Source organism: Ranitomeya imitator, chromosome 1 (assembly GCF_032444005.1).
Source record: "Ranitomeya imitator isolate aRanImi1 chromosome 1, aRanImi1.pri, whole genome shotgun sequence".
NCBI lineage: Eukaryota > Metazoa > Chordata > Amphibia > Anura > Dendrobatidae > Ranitomeya > Ranitomeya imitator.
The window spans coordinates 741,274,697-741,299,434 of record NC_091282.1 but is presented as its reverse complement, the minus strand read 5'-3'; the positions used below and the strand labels follow the sequence as shown (position 1 = coordinate 741,299,434).

The window sequence follows — 24,738 nt, the reverse complement described above, 5'->3', positions numbered from 1 at the left end:
GTATAGATTACCGCCTTCTAAATAAGATCACGGTTAAATTTCAGTACCCCTTGCCATTGTTATCTGATTTGTTTGCTCGGATTAAGGGGGCTAGTTGGTTCACCAAGATAGATCTTCGTGGTGCGTATAATCTGGTGCGAATCAGGCGAGGAGATGAATGGAAAACTGCATTTAATACGCCCGAGGGTCATTTTGAGTATCTAGTGATGCCATTCGGACTTGCCAATGCTCCATCAGTGTTTCAGTCCTTTATGCATGACATCTTCCGAGAGTACCTGGATAAATTCCTGATTGTGTACTTGGATGACATTTTGATCTTCTCGGATGATTGGGAGTCTCATGTGAAGCAGGTCAGAACAGTTTTTCAGGTCCTGCGTGCTAATTCTTTGTTTGTGAAGGGATCAAAGTGTCTCTTTGGTGTGCAGAAGGTTTCTTTTTTGGGGTTCATCTTTTCCCCTTCTACTATCGAGATGGATCCTGTTAAGGTCCAAGCCATCCATGATTGGACTCAGCCGACATCTCTGAAAAGTCTGCAAAAGTTCCTGGGCTTTGCTAATTTTTATCGTCGCTTCATCTGCAATTTTTCTAGTATTGCCAAACCATTGACCGATTTGACCAAGAAGGGTGCTGATTTGGTCAATTGGTCTTCTGCTGCTGTGGAAGCTTTTCAAGACTTGAAGCGTCGTTTTTCTTCTGCCCCTGTGTTGTGTCAACCAGATGTTTCTCTTCCGTTCCAGGTCGAGGTTGATGCTTCTGAGATTGGAGCAGGGGCTGTTTTGTCGCAGAGAGGTTCTGATTGCTCAGTGATGAAACCATGCGCTTTTTTTTCCAGGAAGTTTTCGCCTGCTGAGCGAAATTATGATGTGGGCAACCGAGAGTTGCTGGCCATGAAGTGGGCATTCGAGGAGTGGCGTCATTGGCTTGAAGGAGCTAAGCATCGCGTGGTGGTATTGACTGATCATAAGAACTTGACTTATCTTGAGTCTGCTAAGCGTTTGAATCCTAGACAGGCTCGTTGGTCGCTGTTTTTTGCCCGTTTTGACTTTGTGATTTCGTACCTTCCGGGCTCTAAAAATGTGAAGGCGGATGCTCTGTCTAGGAGTTTTGTCCCCGACTCTCCGGGTTTGTCTGAGCCGGCGGGTATCCTCAAGGAAGGAGTAATTGTGTCTGCCATCTCCCCTGATTTGCGGCGCGTGCTGCAAAAATTTCAGGCTAATAAACCTGATCGTTGTCCAGCGGAGAGACTGTTTGTCCCTGATAGGTGGACCAATAAAGTTATCTCTGAGGTTCATTGTTCGGTGTTGGCTGGTCATCCTGGAATCTTTGGTAGCAGAGAGTTGGTGGCTAGATCCTTTTGGTGGCCGTCTCTGTCGCGGGATGTGCGTGTTTTTGTGCAGTCCTGTGGGATTTGTGCTCGGGCTAAGCCCTGCTGTTCTCGTGCCAGTGGGTTGCTTTTGCCCTTGCCGGTCCTGAAGAGGCCTTGGACACATATCTCTATGGATTTTATTTCTGATCTTCCCGTTTCTCAAAAGATGTCAGTCATTTGGGTGGTCTGTGATCGCTTTTCTAAGATGGTCCATCTGGTACCCTTGTCTAAATTGCCTTCCTCCTCTGATTTGGTGCCATTGTTCTTCCAGCATGTGGTTCGTTTACATGGCATTCCAGAGAATATCGTTTCTGACAGAGGTTCCCAGTTTGTTTCAAGGTTTTGGCGAGCCTTTTGTGGTGGGATGGGCATTGACTTGTCTTTTTCCTCGGCTTTCCATCCTCAGACTAATGGCCAGACCGAACGAACCAATCAGACCTTGGAAACATATCTGAGATGCTTTGTTTCTGCCGATCAGGATGACTGGGTGTCCTTTTTGCCTTTGGCTGAGTTCGCCCTTAATAATCGGGCCAGCTCGGCTACCTTGGTTTCGCCATTTTTCTGCAATTCTGGGTTCCATCCTCGTTTCTCTTCAGGACAGGTTGAGTCTTCGGACTGTCCTGGTGTGGATACTGTGGTGGACAGGTTGCAGCAGATTTGGACTCATGTAGTGGACAATTTGACCTTGTCCCAGGAGAAGGCTCAACGTTTCGCTAATCGCAGACTCCGTGTGGGTCCCCGACTTCGTGTTGGGGATCTGGTTTGGTTATCTTCTCGTCATATTCCTATGAAGGTTTCCTCTCCTAAGTTTAAACCTCGTTTCATTGGTCCGTATAGGATTTCTGAGGTTCTTAATCCTGTGTCTTTTCGTCTGACCCTTCCAGATTCTTTTTCCATACATAACGTATTCCATAGGTCATTGTTGCGGAGATACGTGGCACCTATGGTTCCATCTGTTGATCCTCCTGCCCCGGTTTTGGTGGAGGGGGAGTTGGAGTATATTGTGGAGAAGATTTTGGATTCTCGTGTTTCTAGACGGAAACTCCAGTATCTGGTTAAATGGAAGGGTTATGCTCAGGAAGATAATTCCTGGGTTTTTGCCTCTGATGTCCATGCTCCCGATCTTGTTCGTGCCTTTCATGTGGCTCATCCTGGTCGGCCTGGGGGCTCTGGTGAGGGTTCGGTGACCCCTCCTCAAGGGGGGGTACTGTTGTGAATTCTGTGGCAGAGCTCCCACCTGTGGTCACAAGTGGTACTTCGGCTGATTCTCTCTGTGAGCTTCTGTTGGTGGAGGGAAGTGGTACTGCGGCTTCTGAGTTTCCTCCCTCAGGTGATCTGGTGAGGTCGTTAGGTGCTTCTCTACTTAACTCCACCTAATGCTTTGATCCTGGCTTCCTATCAATGTTCCAGTGTTGGACTTGCTTTTCCCTGGATCATTCCTGTGGCCTGCTGCTCTGCATAGCTGAGTTCTTCTTTGCTATTTGTTTGCTATTTTTTCTGTCCAGCTTGTCTAATTTGTTGCTGGAAGCTCTGGGACGCAAAGGGTGTACCTCCGTGCCGTTAGTTCGGTACGGAGGGTCTTTTTGCCCCCTTTGCGTGGTTTTCTTTAGGGTTTTGTGTAGACCGCAAAGTTACCTTTTCTATCCTCGATCTGTTAAGAAAGTCGGGCCTCACTTTGCTGAATCTATTTCATCTCTACGTTTGTCTTTTCATCTTAACTCACAGTCATTATATGTGGGGGGCTGCCTTTTCCTTTGGGGTATTTCTCTGAGGCAAGGTAGGCTTATTTTCTATCTTCAGGCTAGTTAGTTTCTCAGGCTGTGCCGAGTTGCATAGGCAGAGTTAGGCGCAATCCACGGCTGCCTCTAGTGTTGTTTGGAGAGGATTAGGGATTGCGGTCTGCAGAGTTCCCACGTCTCAGAGCTCGTTCTATGATTTTGGGTTATTGTCAGATCACTGTATGTGTTCTGACCGCTATGTCCATTGTAGTACTGAATTGCCTTTCATAACAGTCTGCCCTGCATAAGCTAAGTTCTGCTTGTGTTACTTTTGTTTGCTATATTTTCTGTCCAGCTTGCTATATTGGTTTTTCTTGCTTGCTGGAAGCTTTGAGACGCAGAGGGAGCACCTCCATACCGTTAGTCGGTGCGGAGGGTCTTTTTGCCCCTCTGCGTGGTTGTTTGTAGGTTTTTGTGCTGACCGCAAAGCTATCTTTCCTATCCTCGGTCTATTCAGTAAGTCGGGCCTCACTTTGCTAAATCTATTTCATCTCTGTGTTTGTATTTTCTTCTTAACTCACAGTCATTATATGTGGGGGGCTGCCTTTTCCTTTGGGGAATTTCTCTGAGGCAAGGCAGGCTTATTTTTCTATCTTCAGGGCTAGTTAGTTTCTCAGGCTGTGCCGAGTTGCATAGGGACCGTTAGGCGCAATCCACGGCTACCTCTAGTGTGGTATGATAGGATTAGGGATTGCGGTCAGCAGAGTTCCCACGTCTCAGAGCTCGTCCTATGTTAGTAACTATCAGGTCACTTTGTGTGCTCTTAACCACTAGGTCCATTGTGGTTCTGAATCACCTGTTCATAACAGGCCGCACAGCCCTCCATGTGCTCGCCAGAGGTAGCCTGACTGCCATTAGGTACTGAGATAAGATCCTCAGACCCCTTGTGAGACCATATGCTGATGCGGTTGGCCCTGGGTTCCTCCTAATGCAGGACAATGCTAGACCTCATGTGGCTGGAGTGTGTCAGCAGTTCCAGCAAGATGAAGGCATTGAAGCTATGGATTGGCCCGCTCGTTCCCCAGACCTGAATCCGATTGAACACATCTCGGACATCATGTCTCACACCATCCACCAACATCACATTGCACCACAGACTGTCCAGGAGTTGGCGGATGCTTTAGTCAAGGTCTGGGAGGAGATGCCTCTGGAGACCATCCGCCACCTCATCTTGAGCATACCCAGGTGTTGTAGGGAGGTCAAACAGGCACATGGAGGCAACACACACACACACAACTGAACATCATTTCCTTGTCTTGAGGCATTTCCACTGAAGTTGGATCAGCCTGTAATTTGATTTTCCACTTTGATTTTGAGTATCATTCCAAATCCAGACCTCCTTGGTATATTAGTTGTGATTTACATTGATCATTTTTAGGTTTTATTGTTCTCAACACATTCCACTATGTGATGAATAAAGATTTGCAACTGAAATATTTCATTCAGTGATATCTAGGATGTGGAATTTTAGTGTTCCCTTTATATTTTGAGCAGTGTATATACCAGCGAATGAGTTGGAAATGTTTGGGCAACTTTTTTTCAAATGTATATGGGATAAATCTCCACATTAATTTTTCTTTCCCCACAGGGGTCTTGTTTTTGCTCTATGTGAAATCTGAAGCTGATACTCTCTGAATTATGCTCAGTCATCTAATTTCCATCTTTCTTTTGTGCCATAAATTGAACATTAGGTAACAGACATGGACAGTATGGCTGCAGCCTTCCTTCAGAGCTTGTGTAATTTTATTATTCATGACTTTATTTCATTTATAAAGACGTAGGATAAGGTCACCCCGCATCTGTAATGATGTGCAACAGATAACAGGAGCCGGCATTACTGGCCAGTATTGCGCAGCGTTCAATTGCATTTACTCAACATTTCAGAACGAGCAGACATGTAACCTTCAGACAAATGAGCGGAGATCTAGTTATAATAAAAGCAGAGAAATTATTCCTATAAATCACAGAGAAGATGATGGTGGAAGGATTAGTTATTGTTCATGAATATGAGAGGGGCCCCAACCAATAGACGACAGCTTCCAATGCCAATACATGAGACTAAATCCCTAAACAAATTATTCATATAGAATATAGACAATAATTTATGTGGATCGTGAGATACTGACAGACTCGGACTGGCCCATAGGGTAGCAGGTGAATCCCCTGATGGGCCCCTGTGCAGATCTGGGCCCCCTACCCCATTGTATGGGCAGTACTTGGCATAATTAAGTTGATTCACTCTGTACAGAAAAAAGCAGAATCTCATCATTTACCAAACAACCCAGTTTATTATTATACTAGCTGAAGAGCCCGGCGTTGCCTGGGCATAGTAAATATTTGTGGTTAGTTATAGCACCTCTCATTTTCCCCCTCACACCTCTCATTTTCCCCCTCACTCCTCTCATTCCCCCCTAACACTTGTCATTTCGACCTCACATCTGTCATTTTCCGATCACTCCACTATTTTCCCTCACTCCTCTCATTTGCACTCACACCTTTTCATTTTCACCTCACACCCCTCATTTTCACCTCACACCTCTCATTTTCCCCTCAGTATATACATGTTTGTCATCTCCCTTATATATAGTATACACCTGTATGTCATCTCCTGTATATAGTATATACCTGTATGTCATCTCCCCTGTAAATAGTATATACCTGCTGTATGTCATCACCTCTTATATATTGTATATGCCTATGTGTCATCTCCTCCTGTATATAGTATATACCTGTATGTCATCTCTTCTGTATATACTATATACCTGTATGTCATCTCCTCCTATATATAGTATATACCTGTATGCCATCTCCTGTATATAGTATATACCTGTATGTCATCTCCCCTGTATATAGTATATACCTGCTGTATGCCATCTCCTCCTCTATATAGTATATACCTATGTGTCATCTCCTCTTTTATACAGTATATACCTGTATGTCATCTCCTCCTGTATATAGCATATACGTGTGTCATCTCCTCCTGTATATAGTATATACCTGTAAGTCATCTCCTCCTGTATATAGTATATACCTGTGTGTCATCTGCTCCTGTATATAGTATATACCTGTGTGTCATCTCCTCCTGTATATAGTATACACCTGTGTGTGTCATCTCCCCTGTATATAGTATATACCTGTATGTCATCTCCTCCTGCATATAGTATATACCTGTGTCATCTCCCCTGTATATAGTATATATGTGTGTGTCATCTCCCCTGTATATAGTATATACCTGTGTGTCATCTCCTTCTGTATATAGTATATATCTGTGTGTCATCTCCTCCTGTATTATACCTCGTTCACACGTTATTTGCTCAGTATTTTTACCTCAGTATTTGTAAGCTAAATTGGCAGCCTGATAAATCCCCAGCCAACAGGAAGCCCTCCCCCCTGGCAGTATATATTAGCTCATGGAGCGCCCCAGACACAGGGCCACAGGTTACTCGGTACCGGTCCTCTCTGTTTCAGTGCTGGGGATGTCACAGTGGCTGGACCCGGTCCGTGACCCTGCTAAGGGGAGTCCAATAAAAGGGGTGATGGTAGTTTGTCAAGGGTTCGTGACGCCACCTGTGGTGTTTGCTCAGGGTGACCTGTTATGACCTGGTGGTCAGGACAATAATGGACCTGGTGGTTAAGAGCACACGGAATGACCTGATAGTTACTGATAATAAAGGACGAGCTCTGGGACGTGGGAACTCTGCTGACCGCAATCCCTAATCCTATCAAACACACTAGAAATAGCCGTGGATTGCGCCTAACGCTCCCTATGCAACTCGGCACAGCCTAAGGAACTAGCTAGCCCTGAAGATAGAAAAATAAAGCCTACCTTGCCTCAGAGAAATTCCCCAAAGGAAAAGGCAGCCCCCCCACATATAATGACTGTGAGTAAAGATGAAAATACAAACACAGAGATGAAATAGATTTAGCAAAGTGAGGCCCGACTTACTGAACAGACCGAGGATAGGAAAGGTTACTTTGCGGTCAGCACAAAAACCTACAAAAAGACCACGCAGAGGGCGCAAAAAAGACCCTCCGCACCGACTCACAGTGCGGAGGCGCTCCCTCTGCGTCCCAGAGCTTCCAGCAAGCAAGACAACAATAAAAATAGCAAGCTGGACAGAAAAATAGCAAACCAAAGAAATACAAGCTGGAACTTAGTTTCTGCTGGGAAGACAGGTCACAAGAATGATCCAGGAGTGAACTAGACCAATACTGGAACATTGACAGGTGGCATGGAGCAAAGATCTAAGTGGAGTTAAATAGAGCAGCCAGCTAACGAATTAACCTCGTCACCTGTGGAAGGAAACTCAGAAACACCCACCAGAGGAAGTCCATGGACAGAACCAGCCGAAGTACCATTCATGACCACAGGAGGGAGCCCGACAACAGAATTCACAACATTACCCCCCTTCTTGAGGAGGGGTCACCGAACCCTCACCAGAGCCCCCAGGCCGACCAGGATGAGCCAAATGAAAGGCACGAACCAGATCGGCAGCATGAACATCAGAGGCAAAAACCCAGGAATTATCTTCCTGACCATAACCCTTCCACTTGACCAGGTACTGGAGTTTCCGTCTCGAAACACGAGAATCCAAAATCTTCTCCACCACATACTCCAACTCCCCCTCAACCAACACCGGGGCAGGAGGATCAACGGATGGAACCACAGGCGCCACTTATCTCCGTAATAACGACCTATGGAACACATTATGGATGGCAAAAGAAGCAGGAAGGGCCAAACGAAATGACACAGGATTGATAACCTCAGAAATCTTATACGGACCAATGAAACGAGGCTTAAACTTAGGAGAGGAAACCTTCATAGGAACATAACGAGACGACAACCAAACCAAATCCCCAACACGAAGTCGGGGACCCACACAGCGCCGGCGGTTAGCGAAACATTGAGCCTTCTCCTGGGACAATGTCAAATTGTCCACCACATGAGTCCAAATCTGCTGCAACCTATCCACCACAGTATCTACACCAGGACAGTCCGAAGACTCAACCTGCCCTGAAGAGAAACGAGGATGGAAACCAGAATTGCAGAAAAACGGCGAAACCAAAGTAGCCAAGCTGGCCCGATTATTAAGGGCGAACTCAGCCAACGGCAAAAAGGACACCCAATCATCCTGATCAGCAGAAACAAAGCATCTCAGATATGTTTCCAAAGTTTGATTAGTTCGTTCGGTTTGGCCATTTGTCTGAGGATGGAAAGCCGAGGAAAAAGACAAATCAATGCCCATCCTTGCACAAAAGGATCACCAAAACCTCGAAACAAACTGGGAACCTCTGTCAGAAACGATGTTCTCCGGGATACCATGTAAACGAACCACATGCTGGAAAAATAATGGCACCAAATCAGAGGAAGGCAATTTAGACAAAGGTACCAAATGGACCATCTTAAAAAAGCGATCACAAACCACCCAAATGACCGACATCTTTTGAGAGACGGGGAGATCTGAAATAAAATCCATAGAAATATGCGTCCAGGGCCTCTTCGGGACCGGCAAGGGCAAAAGCAACCCACTGGCACGAGAACAGCAGGGCTTAGCCCGAGCACAAGTCCCACAGGACTGCACAAAAGAACGCACATCCCGCGACAAAGACGGCCACCAAAAGGATCTAGCCACCAAATCTCTGGTACCAAAGATTCCAGGATGCCCAGCCAACACTGAACAATGAATCTCAGAGATAACTCTACTAGTCCATCTATCAGGGACAAACAGTTTCTCCGCTGGGCAACGGTCAGGTCTATCAGCCTGAAATTTTTGCAGCACCCGCCGCAAATCAGGGGAGATGGCAGACAAAATTACCCCCTCTTTGAGAATACCCGCCGGCTCAGGAACACCCGGAGAGTCAGGCACAAAACTCCTTGACAGGGCATCAGCCTTCACATTCTTAGAGCCCGGAAGGTACGAAACCACAAAATCAAAACGGGAGAAAAATAACGACCATCGAGCCTGTCTCGGATTCAACCGTTTGGCAGACTCAAGATAAGTCAAATTCTTGTGATCTGTCAAGACCACCACGCGATGCTTGGCTCCTTCAAGCCAATGACGCCACTCCTCGAATGCCCACTTCATGGCCAACAACTCACGATTACCAACATCATAATTACGCTCAGCAGGCGAAAACTTTCTAGAAAAGAAAGCACATGCCTTCATCACCGAGCCATCAGAACTTCTTTGCGACAAAACAGCCCCTGCTCCAATCTCAGAAGCATCAACCTCAACCTGAAACGGGAGCGAAACATCTGGCTGGCACAGCACAGGGGCAGAAGAAAAACGACGCTTCAACTCCTGAAAAGCCTCTACAGCTGCAGAAGACCAATTGACCACATCAGCACCCTTCTTGGTCAAATCAGTCAACGGTTTAGCAACAGTAGGAAAATTAGCGATGAAGCGCCGATAAAAATTAGCAAAGCCCAGGAACTTTTGCAGGCTCTTCACAGATGTCGGCTGAGTCCAATCGTAAATGGCCTGGACTTTAACAGGGTCCATCTCGATAGTAGTAGGGGAAAAAATGAACCCCAAAAATGTAACCTTCTGAACTCCAAAGAGACACTTTGACCCCTTCACAAACAAGGAATTTGCACGAAGGACCTGGAACACCATTCTGACCTGCTTCACATGAGACTCCCAATCATCCGAAAAGACCAAAATATCATCCAAATACACAATCAGGAATTTATCCAGGCACTCTCGGAAGATGTCATGCATAAAGGACTGAAATACTGATGGAGCATTGGAAAGCCCGAATGGCATAACCAGGTACTCAAAATGGCCCTCGGGCGTATTAAATGCTGTTTTCCATTCATCGCCTTGTTTAATACGCACAAGATTATACGCCCCTCGAAGATCTATCTTGGTGAACCAACTAGCCCCTTTAATACGAGCAAACAAATCAGACAGCAACGGCAAAGGATACTGAAATTTGACTGTAATTTTATTAAGAAGGCGGTAATCAATACAAGGTCTCAAAGAACCATCCTTCTTGGCCACAAAAAAGAACCCTGCTCCTAACGGTGATGACGACGGGCGAATATGGCCTTTCTCCAAGGATTCCTTTATATAACTCCGCATAGCGGCGTGTTCTGGCACAGATAAATTGAACAATCGGCCCTTAGGAAACTTGCTACCAGGAATCAAATTAATTGCACAATCGCAATCCCCATGAGGAGGTAGGGCACTGGCTTTGGGCTCATCAAATACATCCCGATAATCCGACAAAAACTCTGGAACTTCAGAAGGAGTGGAAGACGAAATAGACAAAAATGGAACATCACCATGTACCCCCTGGCAACCCCAGCTGGACACAGACATAGATTTCCAGTCCAATACTGGATTATGAACCTGTAGCCATGGCAACCCCAAAACGACCACATCATGCAGATTATGCAACACCAGAAAGCGGATATCCTCCTGATGTGCAGGAGCCATGCACATGGTCAATTGGGTCCAGTACTGAGGCTTATTCTTGGCCAAAGGCGTAGCATCAATTCCTCTCAATGGAATAGGATACTGCAAGGGCTCCAAGAAAAAACCACAGCGCCTAGCATACTCCAAGTCCATCAAATTCAGGGCAGCGCCTGAATCCACAAATGCCATAACAGAATAGGATGACAAAGAGCAAATCAGAGTAACGGACAATAGAAATTTAGACAGTACCGTACCAATGGTGGCAGAGCTAGCGAACCGCTTAGTGCGCTTAGGACAATCGGAGATAGCATGAGTGGAATCACCACAGTAAAAACACAGCCCATTCCGACGTCTGTGTTCTTGCTGTTCAGCTCTGGTCAAAGTCCTATCACATTGCATAGGCTCAGGCCCATGCTCAGATAGTACCGCCAAATGGTGCACAGCTTTACGCTCACGCAAGCGTCGATCGATCTGAATGGCCAAGGACATAGACTCATTCAGACCAGCAGGCATGGGAAATCCCACCATGACATCCTTAAGGGCTTCAGAGAGACCATTTCTGAAGATTGCTGCCAGGGCACATTCATTCCACTGAGTGAGCACAGACCACTTTCTAAACTTCTGACAATATATCTCCGCTTCATCCTGACCCTGACACAGAGCCAGCAAGATTTTCTCTGCCTGATCCACTGAATTAGGTTCGTCATAAAGCAATCCAAGCGCCAGGAAAAACGCATCAACATCACGCAATGCCGGATCTCCTGGCACAAGGGAAAATGCCCAGTCTTGAGGGTCACCACGTAACAAAGAAATAATGATCTTTACTTGTTGAACAGGGTCACCTGAGGAGCGAGGTTTCAAGGCAAGAAACAATTTACAATTATTTTTGAAATTCAAGAACTTAGATCTATCACCAAAAAACAAATCAGGAATTGGAATCCTAGGCTCTGACATCGGATTCTGAACCACAAAATTTTGAATGTTTTCTACCCTTGTAGTGAGATTATCCATCCAAGAGGACAGACCTTGAATGTCCATGTTTACACCTGTGTCCTGAACCACCCAGAGGTAAAGGGGAAAAGAGAGACAAAACACACTGCAAAGAAAAAAAAATGGTCTCAGAACTTCTCTTATCCCTCTATTGAGATGCTTTAGTACTTTTGGCCACCTTTACTGTTATGACCTGGTGGTCAGGACAATAATGGACCTGGTGGTTAAGAGCACACGGAATGACCTGATAGTTGCTGATAATAAAGGACGAGCTCTGGGACGTGGGAACTCTGCTGAGCCTAAGGAACTAGCTAGCCCTGAAGATAGAAAAATAAAGCCTACCTTGCCTCAGAGAAATTCCCCAAAGGAAAAGGCAGCCCCCCAAATATAATGACTGTGAGTAAAGATGAAAATACAAACACAGAGATGAAATAGATTTAGCAAAGTGAGGCCCGACTTACTGAACAGACCGAGGATAGGAAAGGTTACTTTGCGGTCAGCACAAAAACCTACAAAAAGACCACGCAGAGGGCGCAAAAAAGACCCTCCGCACTGACTCACGGTGCGGAGGCGCTCCCTCTGCGTCCCAGAGCTTCCAGCAAGCAAGACAACAATAAAAATAGCAAGCTGGACAGAAAAATAGCAAACCAAAGAAATACAAGCTGGAACTTAGCTTCTGATGGGAAGACAGGTCACAAGAACGATCCAGGAGTGAACTAGACCAATATTGGAACATTGACAGGTGGCATGGAGCAAAGATCTAAGTGGAGTTAAATAGAGCAGCCAGCTAACGAATTAACCTCGTCACCTGTGGAAGGAAACTCAGAAACACCCACCAGAGGAAGTCCATGGACAGAACCAGCCGAAGTACCATTCATGACCACAGGAGGGAGCCCAACAACAGAATTCACAACAGTGACCGACGCTGCTTAGGGGTCCGCTGGGGTGATGGAATGGCAGCTAGATGGAATACCTTCCCATAGGTGAAGTATATCCCCAGGGCTTCCCAGTAGTGTAGGTGGCGATGGTGTGAGGCGCATTTAATAACGAGGACACAGGGTTGCAGTCTCTTTACCTTTTACTGAAGACTTCGGGATCCTCAATCCAGAGCACTGTTAACAGGGCTGTCTGAGACCGGCCAGTCCGAAGGCACATCCAGAGTTCCCTTTGCAGGTGGAAATCAGTGCCTACCACTAGCGCCTGTGTGTTGTAGTTCTTCCCGGCTGAGCATTCGGGATAGTCCTCACAACTCTTGTGTTCGTTCTTTCTCTCTCTCTCTTTCCGTCCCCCAAGTTTATCTGGATAGGACGCACCCGTTTGACGGGAAGGCTCGGAGCTATTCTGGGACCCTAAAGACGCCCCTCTCCACGCTTGCCCCCTATGTCTTCTTAGGTGATGTAAGGTAGACAGCCAACCTATAATCAACTGTCCTGCTTTATTTGAAGTATTGCTTGAAGTCAGTTACTCCCTCAGTGTTCCGGTCACCGGCTACGCGCCTCAGTAGGATGTTGCCATTCTCGGGGCACGACTCCTACTGGCTCTCCTTTGTGCTTTAATCTCGTTTCTCACTTTTCCACAATATCCTTCTCCTCGTGTCATTCCTTGGGATACCAACGCAAGGTAGTGCAGGCGCGGTTCCGTCACTCTCTATCCTTTCTGCTAGGCCCCTGTCAGGAACCCACCCCTAACAGGTCCTCCCTGGAGCTCTCCCAGGCTGCGTTCTGTTCTAACTTCGTATCCGACCCCCAGTTTTACCAGTGTGAGCCTAATACATAGTGCCTTTTGCTCCCCCTGGTGGCCGGAGTGTGAAGTGTAATGTGTGCTTGTGACACCTGGTCAGGTGAACTCCTTTAGTGCAATCAGACATAACATCACTCTCCTTAGTGGCAGAGCGACATTACTGCAACGACCAGGACTTTGGGGCGCTGCACTCACACATACACATAATAGACAGGTCATGTGACTGACAGCTGCCGTATTTCCTATATGAGTAGTGTATAAGCGGGTGGTTTCGTCAAACTCAATCTGACAGGTGCCCCGCCCCTATCAAAGTGTATCAAAGTGTGTAACCCCTCCCCTCCCCTTGTTTGACGGCTGGTATCCAGCTGTCCCTCCTTGTTTGATTTCCCCTTTTGATATAGTTTAATATAGTTTAATTTGTTGTAGTTTTGATATTATTCCCGTATTTTGTGGAATAACACATGTTTATAATTATAGCCTAGTCGTGTATTTATTTTACACGTGGTTTATAACACCTTTCTCATTTGTTTATAATAGATTTTATACGTATCCCCGAGTTTGATTCTGTAAGCTTTTGTTTTATTCACAGTGTATTCATATAGTGGAGAACTTAAAGCTGTTTATATGTGTCTCTACTGAACACTATGGTGAACATTAACTAAATGTTTATTTTCCCAAACAGAGAATCTGCTGTGGGTATTTGCAGTGTATTCATATAGTGGAGAACTTAAAGCTGTCTATTTGTTTTTGTAAATGGTGAACACTAACTAAATGGTGAACATTATCTAAATTAGGTTAACTGCGGTTCAGAGGTTCATAACACCTAGGTCAAGCAATTGTTGTTGTATTTGCGTACCCCATAAATGTTTATTTCCACAAACAGAAAAGTTATTGTGTCCTGAAGATGGCATCTGAGGTTATTTGTTATCTACTGAGGCCATTGCAAGCTGTGTTTATTCACATTGTAGCAGGTTTTATCCTTGTGGCTGCCTTATATACACAGAAGAGATATGCACCAATGTCACAACACAAGTTATAATATGACCCAATGTTACAATACAAGTAAGAAGCGGCGTGTTTTATACGAATAAAAACCAAAGACACGATATTGTAAAAAAAATTTAAAAGATTTATTTCTCACGATAAAACAGCATCTCAAAGACATTTCAACACTATAAAAAATTCTTACAGAATATAAAAAGTAAAAACATTACAATACAGTAATATGACAGTACAGTAACAGTACAATGATCAATTACACTTCTTACAAAATAATTAATATAGCGTTACAAGGCGTGTACAGCATTTATCCAGTACATTCTTTACATCGTGAGCCACATGGTTTGTAGCAGCGGTAGAGACCTTTTTTTAGGTAGCAAAGTTCCACGTGTGGTACCTAATGACGGGGAATGTAAAGATTGAATTGTACGGGGTGACGCCGCTAACTTCAACGGTGTAGATACAGAGCGTGTCTCACTGTTGGTAATTTTTAATTCATCTAAAAGCTTCCTAGTAGCGGGGTTACCCACAACTGTAGACGGCATATTTAGCTCTGCCATAGCCTGCATAAATGAATCCCAACCCGGCGGTAAATTTCTACTGTTCAGAGCATGACTCTGCGTTGTACTACGTACCAAATCCAGTAAGTTAGACCCTGGTATTACGGATCCTTTGAAAATAAATTCAGCATTATTATTCCATGCTGTGACATTTTTATTCTGCAGCAGCCTGTTTAGTAAAAATTCAGCATTCTTTTTATATCTTTGGTTTATATGGCCGACAATTTCAGCGATCTCATGATTTTTATCAGAGTCGGTATTTGGCAATTGCTGCTGACCAGGATCAGGAGGGCTAACGAGATTTAAAGCCGTTACTTCTTTTGAGCTGTGCCTCGTATGTACCAAGTAGCGTTGTAGCACAGCGCTATACATTTTAATTTTCACATCATCGGGAATGTCACGACGCTGTAAAATGTCGCTAATCTCACCATCAAGGCGCCGAATAACACTGTCGCGTATGTTATCTGTAGTACCGGGTCTTAGTTTGTCTAGCTCCTGTTTGGGGACTAGATACATTTTCGTTGTATGCTCCATTATCTTCCGGCGATCAGGCTTGTTATTATTGGGATTGCAAAAGCTAAAAGAGGACCGATAAACCCGCCGGCCTGTTTTAGTAGGCGCTTCTTTTTCTTTATGGGCTGAGACCTGTCGCCAGTGATTTTTGCACTTTATTAACATACAACACACAAGAAATAGACATTTAGAACTTATTTATGATTAATATGCGATTATTAGGCATTTAGGACTTATGTTATCATGTTTTTGCACTTTATTAATATGCGGTTATTAGTCATTTAGGACTTATGTTATCATGTTTTTGCACTTTATTAATATGCTGACCACATAGGTCAGGGATTTTTTGTACTTTATTAATATGCGGGCCACAAACACTTCTGCACCCACGGGCGCTTCTCAACCAACCATGCATCCGGTACTCATCAGGCACTGTGAAATAATGCAAAAATACATCTGTGCGCGGCTGTCGGCATCAACATTGTGCTATTATAAGTTTATGGTTCTGTAAAGAACACGCAACACATACAGAACTCACACACACACACACAAATACACACAGCACACAACACGCACACATTTCTCAAAATGCCATACACTTCAGAATATATTTGCAATTCACTACGCATGTAACACATATTTCTTCGCCCCACACGCATTTAACAGTCTTTCATATGTATCGCAGAAAGATTTTAGTTCCAACTGCGGGTCAGCGGCTTAAAGAAAAGTTATTGTGGCCTTGATTCTGGGGTAACACATGTTTATAAATATAGCCTAGTCGTGTATTTATTTTACACATGGTTTATAACACATTTCATGGCCTTGATTCTGGGGTAACACATGTTTATAAATATAGCCTAGTCGTGTATTTATTTTACACATGGTTTATAACACATTTCATTTGTTTTTGTTGTTTGATTGTCATGTAAGAAGCGTTGTGTTTTATACGAATATAAAAGTGACACATTCCCATATATTATTACAGCTTTCATTAATTCTACATTATTTTAGCACATATTAATTTTACACTATTAATTTTACAGGAGCCTGTGCTGCCTATAATTTGACTCCTTTTTATACAAAGACATCTAACATATACAGACTTTTAATATTTTTGTGTAAAATCGCGGTCAGACAGGCACAAACACACACACACACACACACACGCACACAACACAGAACCACACACAACAAACACACAGAACCCACACACACACACACACACACACACACACAAGAAATAGACATTTAGGACTTATTTATGTTATTATCTTTATGCACTTTGAATGTGCTGTCTATAATTTGACTCTATCCTTGTTTTGTTGAAAATAACTGGACATACATAAGAAACCGGGCAATATATCTTTATAGAAATAACACTTCTGCACTCTTTGTGTATTTCTATCAGTTTTATTCAGGCATTTATAACACAACATGTTTGATATTGGTAATTTGATTCTGGGAACACATTTTAAGTTACTGCTGCACATGTATTACTGTTTTTCTTGTTTTTTGTGTAAAATTTCGTTGTTGGTTTACAAAGACATTTCTTTGAGAAATGTGTAGCATAACCAATTACCCATCACGGCCACTAGATGGCAGAATATCATATTAATTATTCTGGGATAACATTTCTCTTTGTGCCTATTAATTTTACAGGAGCCTGTGCTGCCTATAATTTGACTCCTTTTTATACAAAGACATCTAACATATACAGACTTTTAATATTTTTGTGTAAAATCGCGGTCAGACAGGCACAAACACACACACACACACACACGCACACAACACAGAACCACACACAACAAACACACAGAACCCACACACACACACACACACACAAGAAATAGACATTTAGGACTTATTTATGTTATTATCTTTATGCACTTTGAATGTGCTGTCTATAATTTGACTCTATCCTTGTTTTGTTGAAAATAACTGGACATACATAAGAAACCGGGCAATATATCTTTATAGAAATAACACTTCTGCACTCTTTGTGTATTTCTATCAGTTTTATTCAGGCATTTATAACACAACATGTTTGATATTGGTAATTTGATTCTGGGAACACATTTTAAGTTACTGCTGCACATGTATTACTGTTTTTCTTGTTTTTTGTGTAAAATTTCGTTGTTGGTTTACAAAGACATTTCTTTGAGAAATGTGTAGCATAACCAATTACCCATCACGGCCACTAGATGGCAGAATATCATATTAATTATTCTGGGATAACATTTCTCTTTGTGCCTATTAATTTTACAGGAGCCTGTGCTGCCTATAATTTGACTCCTTTTTATACAAAGACATCTAACATATACAGACTTTTAATATTTTTGTGTAAAATCGCGGTCAGACAGGCACAAACACACACACACACACACACGCACACAACACAGAACCACACACAACAAACACACAGAACCCACACACACACACACACACACAAGAAATAGACATTTAGGACTTATTTATGTTATTATCTTTATGCACTTTGAATGTGCTGTCTATAATTTGACTCTATCCTTGTTTTGTTGAAAATAACTGGACATACATAAGAAACCGGGCAATATATCTTTATAGAAATAACACTTCTGCACTCTTTGTGTATTTCTATCAGTTTTATTCAGGCATTTATAACACAACATGTTTGATATTGGTAATTTGATTCTGGGAACACATTTTAAGTTACTGCTGCACATGTATTACTGTTTTTCTTGTTTTTTGTGTAAAATTTCGTTGTTGGCTTACAAAGACATTTCTTTGAGAAATGTGTAGCATAACCAATTACCCATCACGGCCACTAGATGGCAGAATATCATATTAATTATTCTGGGATAACATTTCTCTTTGGGCATTTCTATCAGTTTTATTTATGCTTTTATAACACAACATGTCTGCTATTGTTAATTTGATTCGGGGATAACACATGTTTATAAAAATAACGCTATAGCAAGCGGTAATGTCAAATTCTGAAAATAGCCATTTTATATTGAATTACTAACATTTTTCTATTTTAGCGCTGACACAGCCACATATATTATTCCAGCTTTCTTTAATTCTGCATTATTTTATCACATGATGAAAATAGTCATTTTATATTGAATTACTGCAGCTCGCGGCGCGTTACCACTGGTCTCGTTTCTCAATTAATTTCCCAGCTGACGACGCTATCTATAATTCTGCGTATACCTTAGGCGTGTATTTACATGACAGTGTAATTATTTCTCACAATAAAACAACAGCTCAAATTTTAAGTTAGCTAACAGCATAATGATGACAAATGCATCTTTGCGGAATCTGATAACGACACGCTGAACAAAGGACGGAGCCTGACAAATACACACAACACACAACACGCACATATTATGAAAAATGACAACCATTGTATGTGATTTAAAAAACTTTAGTTAGATTTATCAGGGGTGATTTAGTTTGAAAGCACGCAGCTCCTCGGTAATGTCATGTGTTGGACACGCATTTAACAGTCTTTCATATGTATCGCAGAAAGATTTTAGTTCCATCTGTGCGAGTTTGCTTTGAGCGTACTGCGCAGACATGTCAGTAAACATTTTGACATGGTCAGCATCCCACGAAGGACGACCTGTGTAAGGTGTATGTACAGCAACTTTCTGCTTTCTACCTACACGGCGTCGGGATACGGTTCGTTTCTTTAGAGGTAATACAGGGGCAAAAACGCTAGAAAAGTCTGCAAGAGCAGTATCTGCAGATTGCACAGTCTGGCACACAGGTATATTGAGGGGCTCTGTGGGTGACCACAGACCCTCGGAGAGCTGCTCAATTTCTCTGTTTTCAGGCGTAACTTGGGGTATGGCGCCTGTGCTATTGGCGGGCCGTGTTATGCGGGGCCGAGCGTTCGGCGCTGCACGTTTCTCTCTTGAAACGTTCGTATATTTCTGATGTGAAATCTTGGGGCTTGGATTCCCGGGTTGTTTTGGTGCAGCGTAGCATTCATCACGATCCACAACACAGATGGGCGAGAGAGATGTTGTTCGCACCGCCGTATTAGCTCTTTGTGGTTGATTCTCTTCAGTGTCGTAATTACGCCAGTGCAAAACTCGTTGTTGAAGAGGCGACGTATCTAAAAGAAAAGATACAAGTGGCGGTTAGCCGCGAAACGGCGCAAAATTGGAAAAGCTAAACGGCGACGCATAGCTATGATCATACGTAATATTTGAAAAGTTAATGGGGACAGGTAGCCATGAAATCATTGTAACAATATTTACATAAACCTGTATAGAGCAGTCCAGATATATACTTACAAGTATGAAGCGGGAATTGTCCCACATCAGCTCCTGGTTTAACGGGAGGCGCAATGCTCAAACTCGCAGAGGCGGGAATATTCTCTTTTTCAAGCTGTATTTTCCGGGCAACTAGATTAGCGGGTGTAAGTAAAAATATAACGATTAGCGAACACAGAATTGATTTTCTACACAAAACTGCAGCGGTGAGAAGAATATATATATATTCAAAAATGAATTTTCTGACAGTTAGCTAGCAGCTGTAAGTAAATATGAGTATTACACAAAAGTGAGAATCGACTGTATTTCAAGTGAACAGATACCTTTTCTATTCTTGAAACATCGGTGTAACGAGTTGCCGCGTCTTTTAGGCGCATCGGGTTTCGCTGAAGTTGCAGGGTTCTTGACATCTATGATCTCCACGTCTGAACCCAGCGTATCGCGTGGTTCGGGAACACACCAGTTTTCAGCCATAGCGTCAGATGTCTCCGTGTCAGTATCTGTATGAGAAATTGCGCGTAGTTCGTGTTTACATACAAAGGATTAAAGCAACTGATATAGTATAATATAGTTTTACGGTATAAACATATTTGCGGTGTAAATTAATATAGCAAGACTTATGCCGCTATATATTAATAATTCAGTATTATATTGACGGCTACCGCTATTATTTGTTTTATTAATTTAATCATATATTTATTATGCCATAATTTGTGTAATACAATAGTTAATAGATGCTATAGTTTTACGCCATAAACAGTATATATTAACATAGATAATATATATATATATATATATATTTAGCTTTCTTACATGTGATACATGAAAGATAAATATCTTTGTACCGTGTTACAATGACATTTTTCCCTATCTAAAAGCAAAAAGGTGCTCCTAATTACCCATGATGAGATGAAGAGCAGGCCCATTATCGGCTATCGGCGCCACGGCTTCAATGCGCGCATAATTCTGCGTTATGAAATTATTGCGCCAATCGGGCGACATACACGGCTCTTAAATAAGAAAGAATGCATGAATATATAATTAATATAATTTACTTATAATATAATGACACAATCAGAATGAGTCAATACTCTGTACATTATACGCGTATAATACCTAATTGTGTGCTTGCAAGAAGGGGGCTGCATTGCTCGCGAGGGTATTGGGCGTCCATCTTAAATAAATAGGGGATAAGTTTTATCTATAACTGCGCCGCCAATAAATACAGTTTAAAACTACGTTACAAAAATATGCTTTACAGGCATTGATAATATTAGACCGCAAATAAAACAGTAAACACCTACTTTTCAGAGAGTAGCGCAACTGTTCAGAGAGAAATTACCACCCACCGTGAACACACCTACAGGAAACCGCATTATACGCCACCCGTGACTAATTGCGCGCACATGTCAGATAACAATGGTTGTTATGACTCAGCCATAAGCCTTTCTATATTAATTATGTCCCACAAATATTGCTTATACAGTAAAAACTATATTATACATCGCTACTAAATATGCAGTTAGCTGCCAGTATAACACTAACTTATTAAACAAATAACATCCTTAATTATGGTTTAGAGATGCATAGTTAAATATAATTATGCATTTGCGAATAATAACACAACTGTCTTATATACTTACATTTAGAATAGCTCTGCTTTTTATCCTAGTCGGACTTCTGGTGGATGTCTGTTGTACTGTAGTGGGACAGTCAGCTGTATTTATCCTGAGTGTCAGAAAGCAACTCAGGTGTTAACACCCAGAAACACACCCAGTTACGCCACATCACACGCCTTCTGTTAACACCCAGAACACAGTCATACATGCAATTAATGCATGTATTAACTCGGTATTATACGCGTATAATGTACAGAGTATTGACTCATTCTGATTGTGTCATTATATTATAAGTAAATTATATTAATTATATATTCATGCATTCTTTCTTATTTAAGAGCCGTGTATGTCGCCCGATTGGCGCAATAATTTCATAACGCAGAATTATGCGCGCATTGAAGCCGTGGCGCCGATAGCCGATAATGGGCCTGCTCTTCATCTCATCATGGGTAATTAGGAGCACCTTTTTGCTTTTAGATAGGGAAAAATGTCATTGTAACACGGTACAAAGATATTTATCTTTCATGTATCACATGTAAGAAAGCTAAATATATATATATATATATATATTATCTATGTTAATATATACTGTTTATGGCGTAAAACTATAGCATCTATTAACTATTGTATTACACAAATTATGGCATAATAAATATATGATTAAATTAATAAAACAAATAATAGCGGTAGCCGTCAATATAATACTGAATTATTAATATATAGCGGCATAAGTCTTGCTATATTAATTTACACCGCAAATATGTTTATACCGTAAAACTATATTATACTATATCAGTTGCTTTAATCCTTTGTATGTAAACACGAACTACGCGCAATTTCTCATACAGATACTGACACGGAGACATCTGACGCTATGGCTGAAAACTGGTGTGTTCCCGAACCACGCGATACGCTGGGTTCAGACGTGGAGATCATAGATGTCAAGAACCCTGCAACTTCAGCGAAACCCGATGCGCCTAAAAGACGCGGCAACTCGTTACACCGATGTTTCAAGAATAGAAAAGGTATCTGTTCACTTGAAATACAGTCGATTCTCACTTTTGTGTAATACTCATATTTACTTACAGCTGCTAGCTAACTGTCAGAAAATTCATTTTTGAATATATATATATTCTTCTCACCGCTGCAGTTTTGTGTAGAAAATCAATTCTGTGTTCGCTAATCGTTATATTTTTACTTACACCCGCTAATCTAGTTGCCCGGAAAATACAGCTTGAAAAAGAGAATATTCCCGCCTCTGCGAGTTTGAGCATTGCGCCTCCCGTTAAACCAGGAGCTGATGTGGGACAATTCCCGCTTCATACTTGTAAGTATATATCTGGACTGCTCTATACAGGTTTATGTAAATATTGTTACAATGATTTCATGGCTACCTGTCCCCATTAACTTTTCAAATATTACGTATGATCATAGCTATGCGTCGCCGTTTAGCTTTTCCAATTTTGCGCCGTTTCGCGGCTAACCGCCACTTGTATCTTTTCTTTTAGATACGTCGCCTCTTCAACAACGAGTTTTGCACTGGCGTAATTACGACACTGAAGAGAATCAACCACAAAGAGCTAATACGGCGGTGCGAACAACATCTCTCTCGCCCATCTGTGTTGTGGATCGTGATGAATGCTACGCTGCACCAAAACAACCCGGGAATCCAAGCCCCAAGATTTCACATCAGAAATATACGAACGTTTCAAGAGAGAAACGTGCAGCGCCGAACGCTCGGCCCCGCATAACACGGCCCGCCAATAGCACAGGCGCCATACCCCAAGTTACGCCTGAAAACAGAGAAATTGAGCAGCTCTCCGAGGGTCTGTGGTCACCCACAGAGCCCCTCAATATACCTGTGTGCCAGACTGTGCAATCTGCAGATACTGCTCTTGCAGACTTTTCTAGCGTTTTTGCCCCTGTATTACCTCTAAAGAAACGAACCGTATCCCGACGCCGTGTAGGTAGAAAGCAGAAAGTTGCTGTACATACACCTTACACAGGTCGTCCTTCGTGGGATGCTGACCATGTCAAAATGTTTACTGACATGTCTGCGCAGTACGCTCAAAGCAAACTCGCACAGATGGAACTAAAATCTTTCTGCGATACATATGAAAGACTGTTAAATGCGTGTCCAACACATGACATTACCGAGGAGCTGCGTGCTTTCAAACTAAATCACCCCTGATAAATCTAACTAAAGTTTTTTAAATCACATACAATGGTTGTCATTTTTCATAATATGTGCGTGTTGTGTGTTGTGTGTATTTGTCAGGCTCCGTCCTTTGTTCAGCGTGTCGTTATCAGATTCCGCAAAGATGCATTTGTCATCATTATGCTGTTAGCTAACTTAAAATTTGAGCTGTTGTTTTATTGTGAGAAATAATTACACTGTCATGTAAATACACGCCTAAGGTATACGCAGAATTATAGATAGCGTCGTCAGCTGGGAAATTAATTGAGAAACGAGACCAGTGGTAACGCGCCGCGAGCTGCAGTAATTCAATATAAAATGACTATTTTCATCATGTGATAAAATAATGCAGAATTAAAGAAAGCTGGAATAATATATGTGGCTGTGTCAGCGCTAAAATAGAAAAATGTTAGTAATTCAATATAAAATGGCTATTTTCAGAATTTGACATTACCGCTTGCTATAGCGTTATTTTTATAAACATGTGTTATCCCCGAATCAAATTAACAATAGCAGACATGTTGTGTTATAAAAGCATAAATAAAACTGATAGAAATGCCCAAAGAGAAATGTTATCCCAGAATAATTAATATGATATTCTGCCATCTAGTGGCCGTGATGGGTAATTGGTTATGCTACACATTTCTCAAAGAAATGTCTTTGTAAGCCAACAACGAAATTTTACACAAAAAACAAGAAAAACAGTAATACATGTGCAGCAGTAACTTAAAATGTGTTCCCAGAATCAAATTACCAATATCAAACATGTTGTGTTATAAATGCCTGAATAAAACTGATAGAAATACACAAAGAGTGCAGAAGTGTTATTTCTATAAAGATATATTGCCCGGTTTCTTATGTATGTCCAGTTATTTTCAACAAAACAAGGATAGAGTCAAATTATAGACAGCACATTCAAAGTGCATAAAGATAATAACATAAATAAGTCCTAAATGTCTATTTCTTGTGTGTGTGTGTGTGTGTGTGGGTTCTGTGTGTTTGTTGTGTGTGGTTCTGTGTTGTGTGCGTGTGTGTGTGTGTGTGTGTTTGTGCCTGTCTGACCGCGATTTTACACAAAAATATTAAAAGTCTGTATATGTTAGATGTCTTTGTATAAAAAGGAGTCAAATTATAGGCAGCACAGGCTCCTGTAAAATTAATAGGCACAAAGAGAAATGTTATCCCAGAATAATTAATATGATATTCTGCCATCTAGTGGCCGTGATGGGTAATTGGTTATGCTACACATTTCTCAAAGAAATGTCTTTGTAAACCAACAACGAAATTTTACAC

At 42.2% G+C, this 24,738-nt stretch overlaps 2 protein-coding genes across 2 annotated transcripts; one reads left to right on the top strand and one right to left on the bottom strand.

The window, feature by feature from the left end:
• Window positions 1-16,686: 16,686 nt before the first annotated feature.
• LOC138658074 (uncharacterized) lies at window positions 16,687-21,519 on the bottom strand. Its single transcript, XM_069745639.1, has 6 exons — window positions 21,273-21,519; window positions 20,746-20,803; window positions 20,529-20,639; window positions 19,953-20,129; window positions 19,651-19,761; window positions 16,687-19,469 (listed from the first exon to the last, which is right to left on the bottom strand). The coding sequence occupies exons 2-6, from the start codon at window positions 20,801-20,803 to the stop codon at window positions 18,787-18,789; spliced, it is 1,140 nt and encodes a 379-aa protein (XP_069601740.1). The 5' UTR covers window positions 21,273-21,519; the 3' UTR covers window positions 16,687-18,786.
• A 593-nt stretch (window positions 21,520-22,112) lies between these two features.
• Window positions 22,113-23,808, top strand: LOC138658073 (uncharacterized). The gene is made up of 3 exons (XM_069745638.1): window positions 22,113-22,273; window positions 22,465-22,575; window positions 22,757-23,808. Exons 1-3 carry the CDS (start codon window positions 22,123-22,125, stop codon window positions 23,437-23,439), a joined length of 945 nt encoding a protein of 314 aa, XP_069601739.1. The 5' UTR covers window positions 22,113-22,122; the 3' UTR covers window positions 23,440-23,808.
• The last annotated feature ends 930 nt before the right edge of the window (window positions 23,809-24,738 follow it).

Bases quoted from the DNA above. Each gene is read 5' to 3' on its own strand.
- LOC138658074 (XM_069745639.1), bottom strand. From the start codon at position 20,803: ATGGACGCCCAATACCCTCGCGAGCAATGCAGCCCCCTTCTTGCAAGC. The intron at 20,130-20,528 runs GTAATTAGGAGC...TTTCTCATACAG, and splicing joins TGCTCTTCATCTCATCATGG to ATACTGACACGGAGACATCT. The intron at 19,470-19,650 runs GTAAGTATATAT...CTTTTCTTTTAG, and splicing joins ACAATTCCCGCTTCATACTT to ATACGTCGCCTCTTCAACAA.
- LOC138658073 (XM_069745638.1), top strand. From the start codon at position 22,123: ATGGCTGAAAACTGGTGTGTTCCCGAACCACGCGATACGCTGGGTTCA. The intron at 22,274-22,464 runs GTATCTGTTCAC...CCGCTAATCTAG, and splicing joins ATGTTTCAAGAATAGAAAAG to TTGCCCGGAAAATACAGCTT. The intron at 22,576-22,756 runs GTAAGTATATAT...CTTTTCTTTTAG, and splicing joins ACAATTCCCGCTTCATACTT to ATACGTCGCCTCTTCAACAA.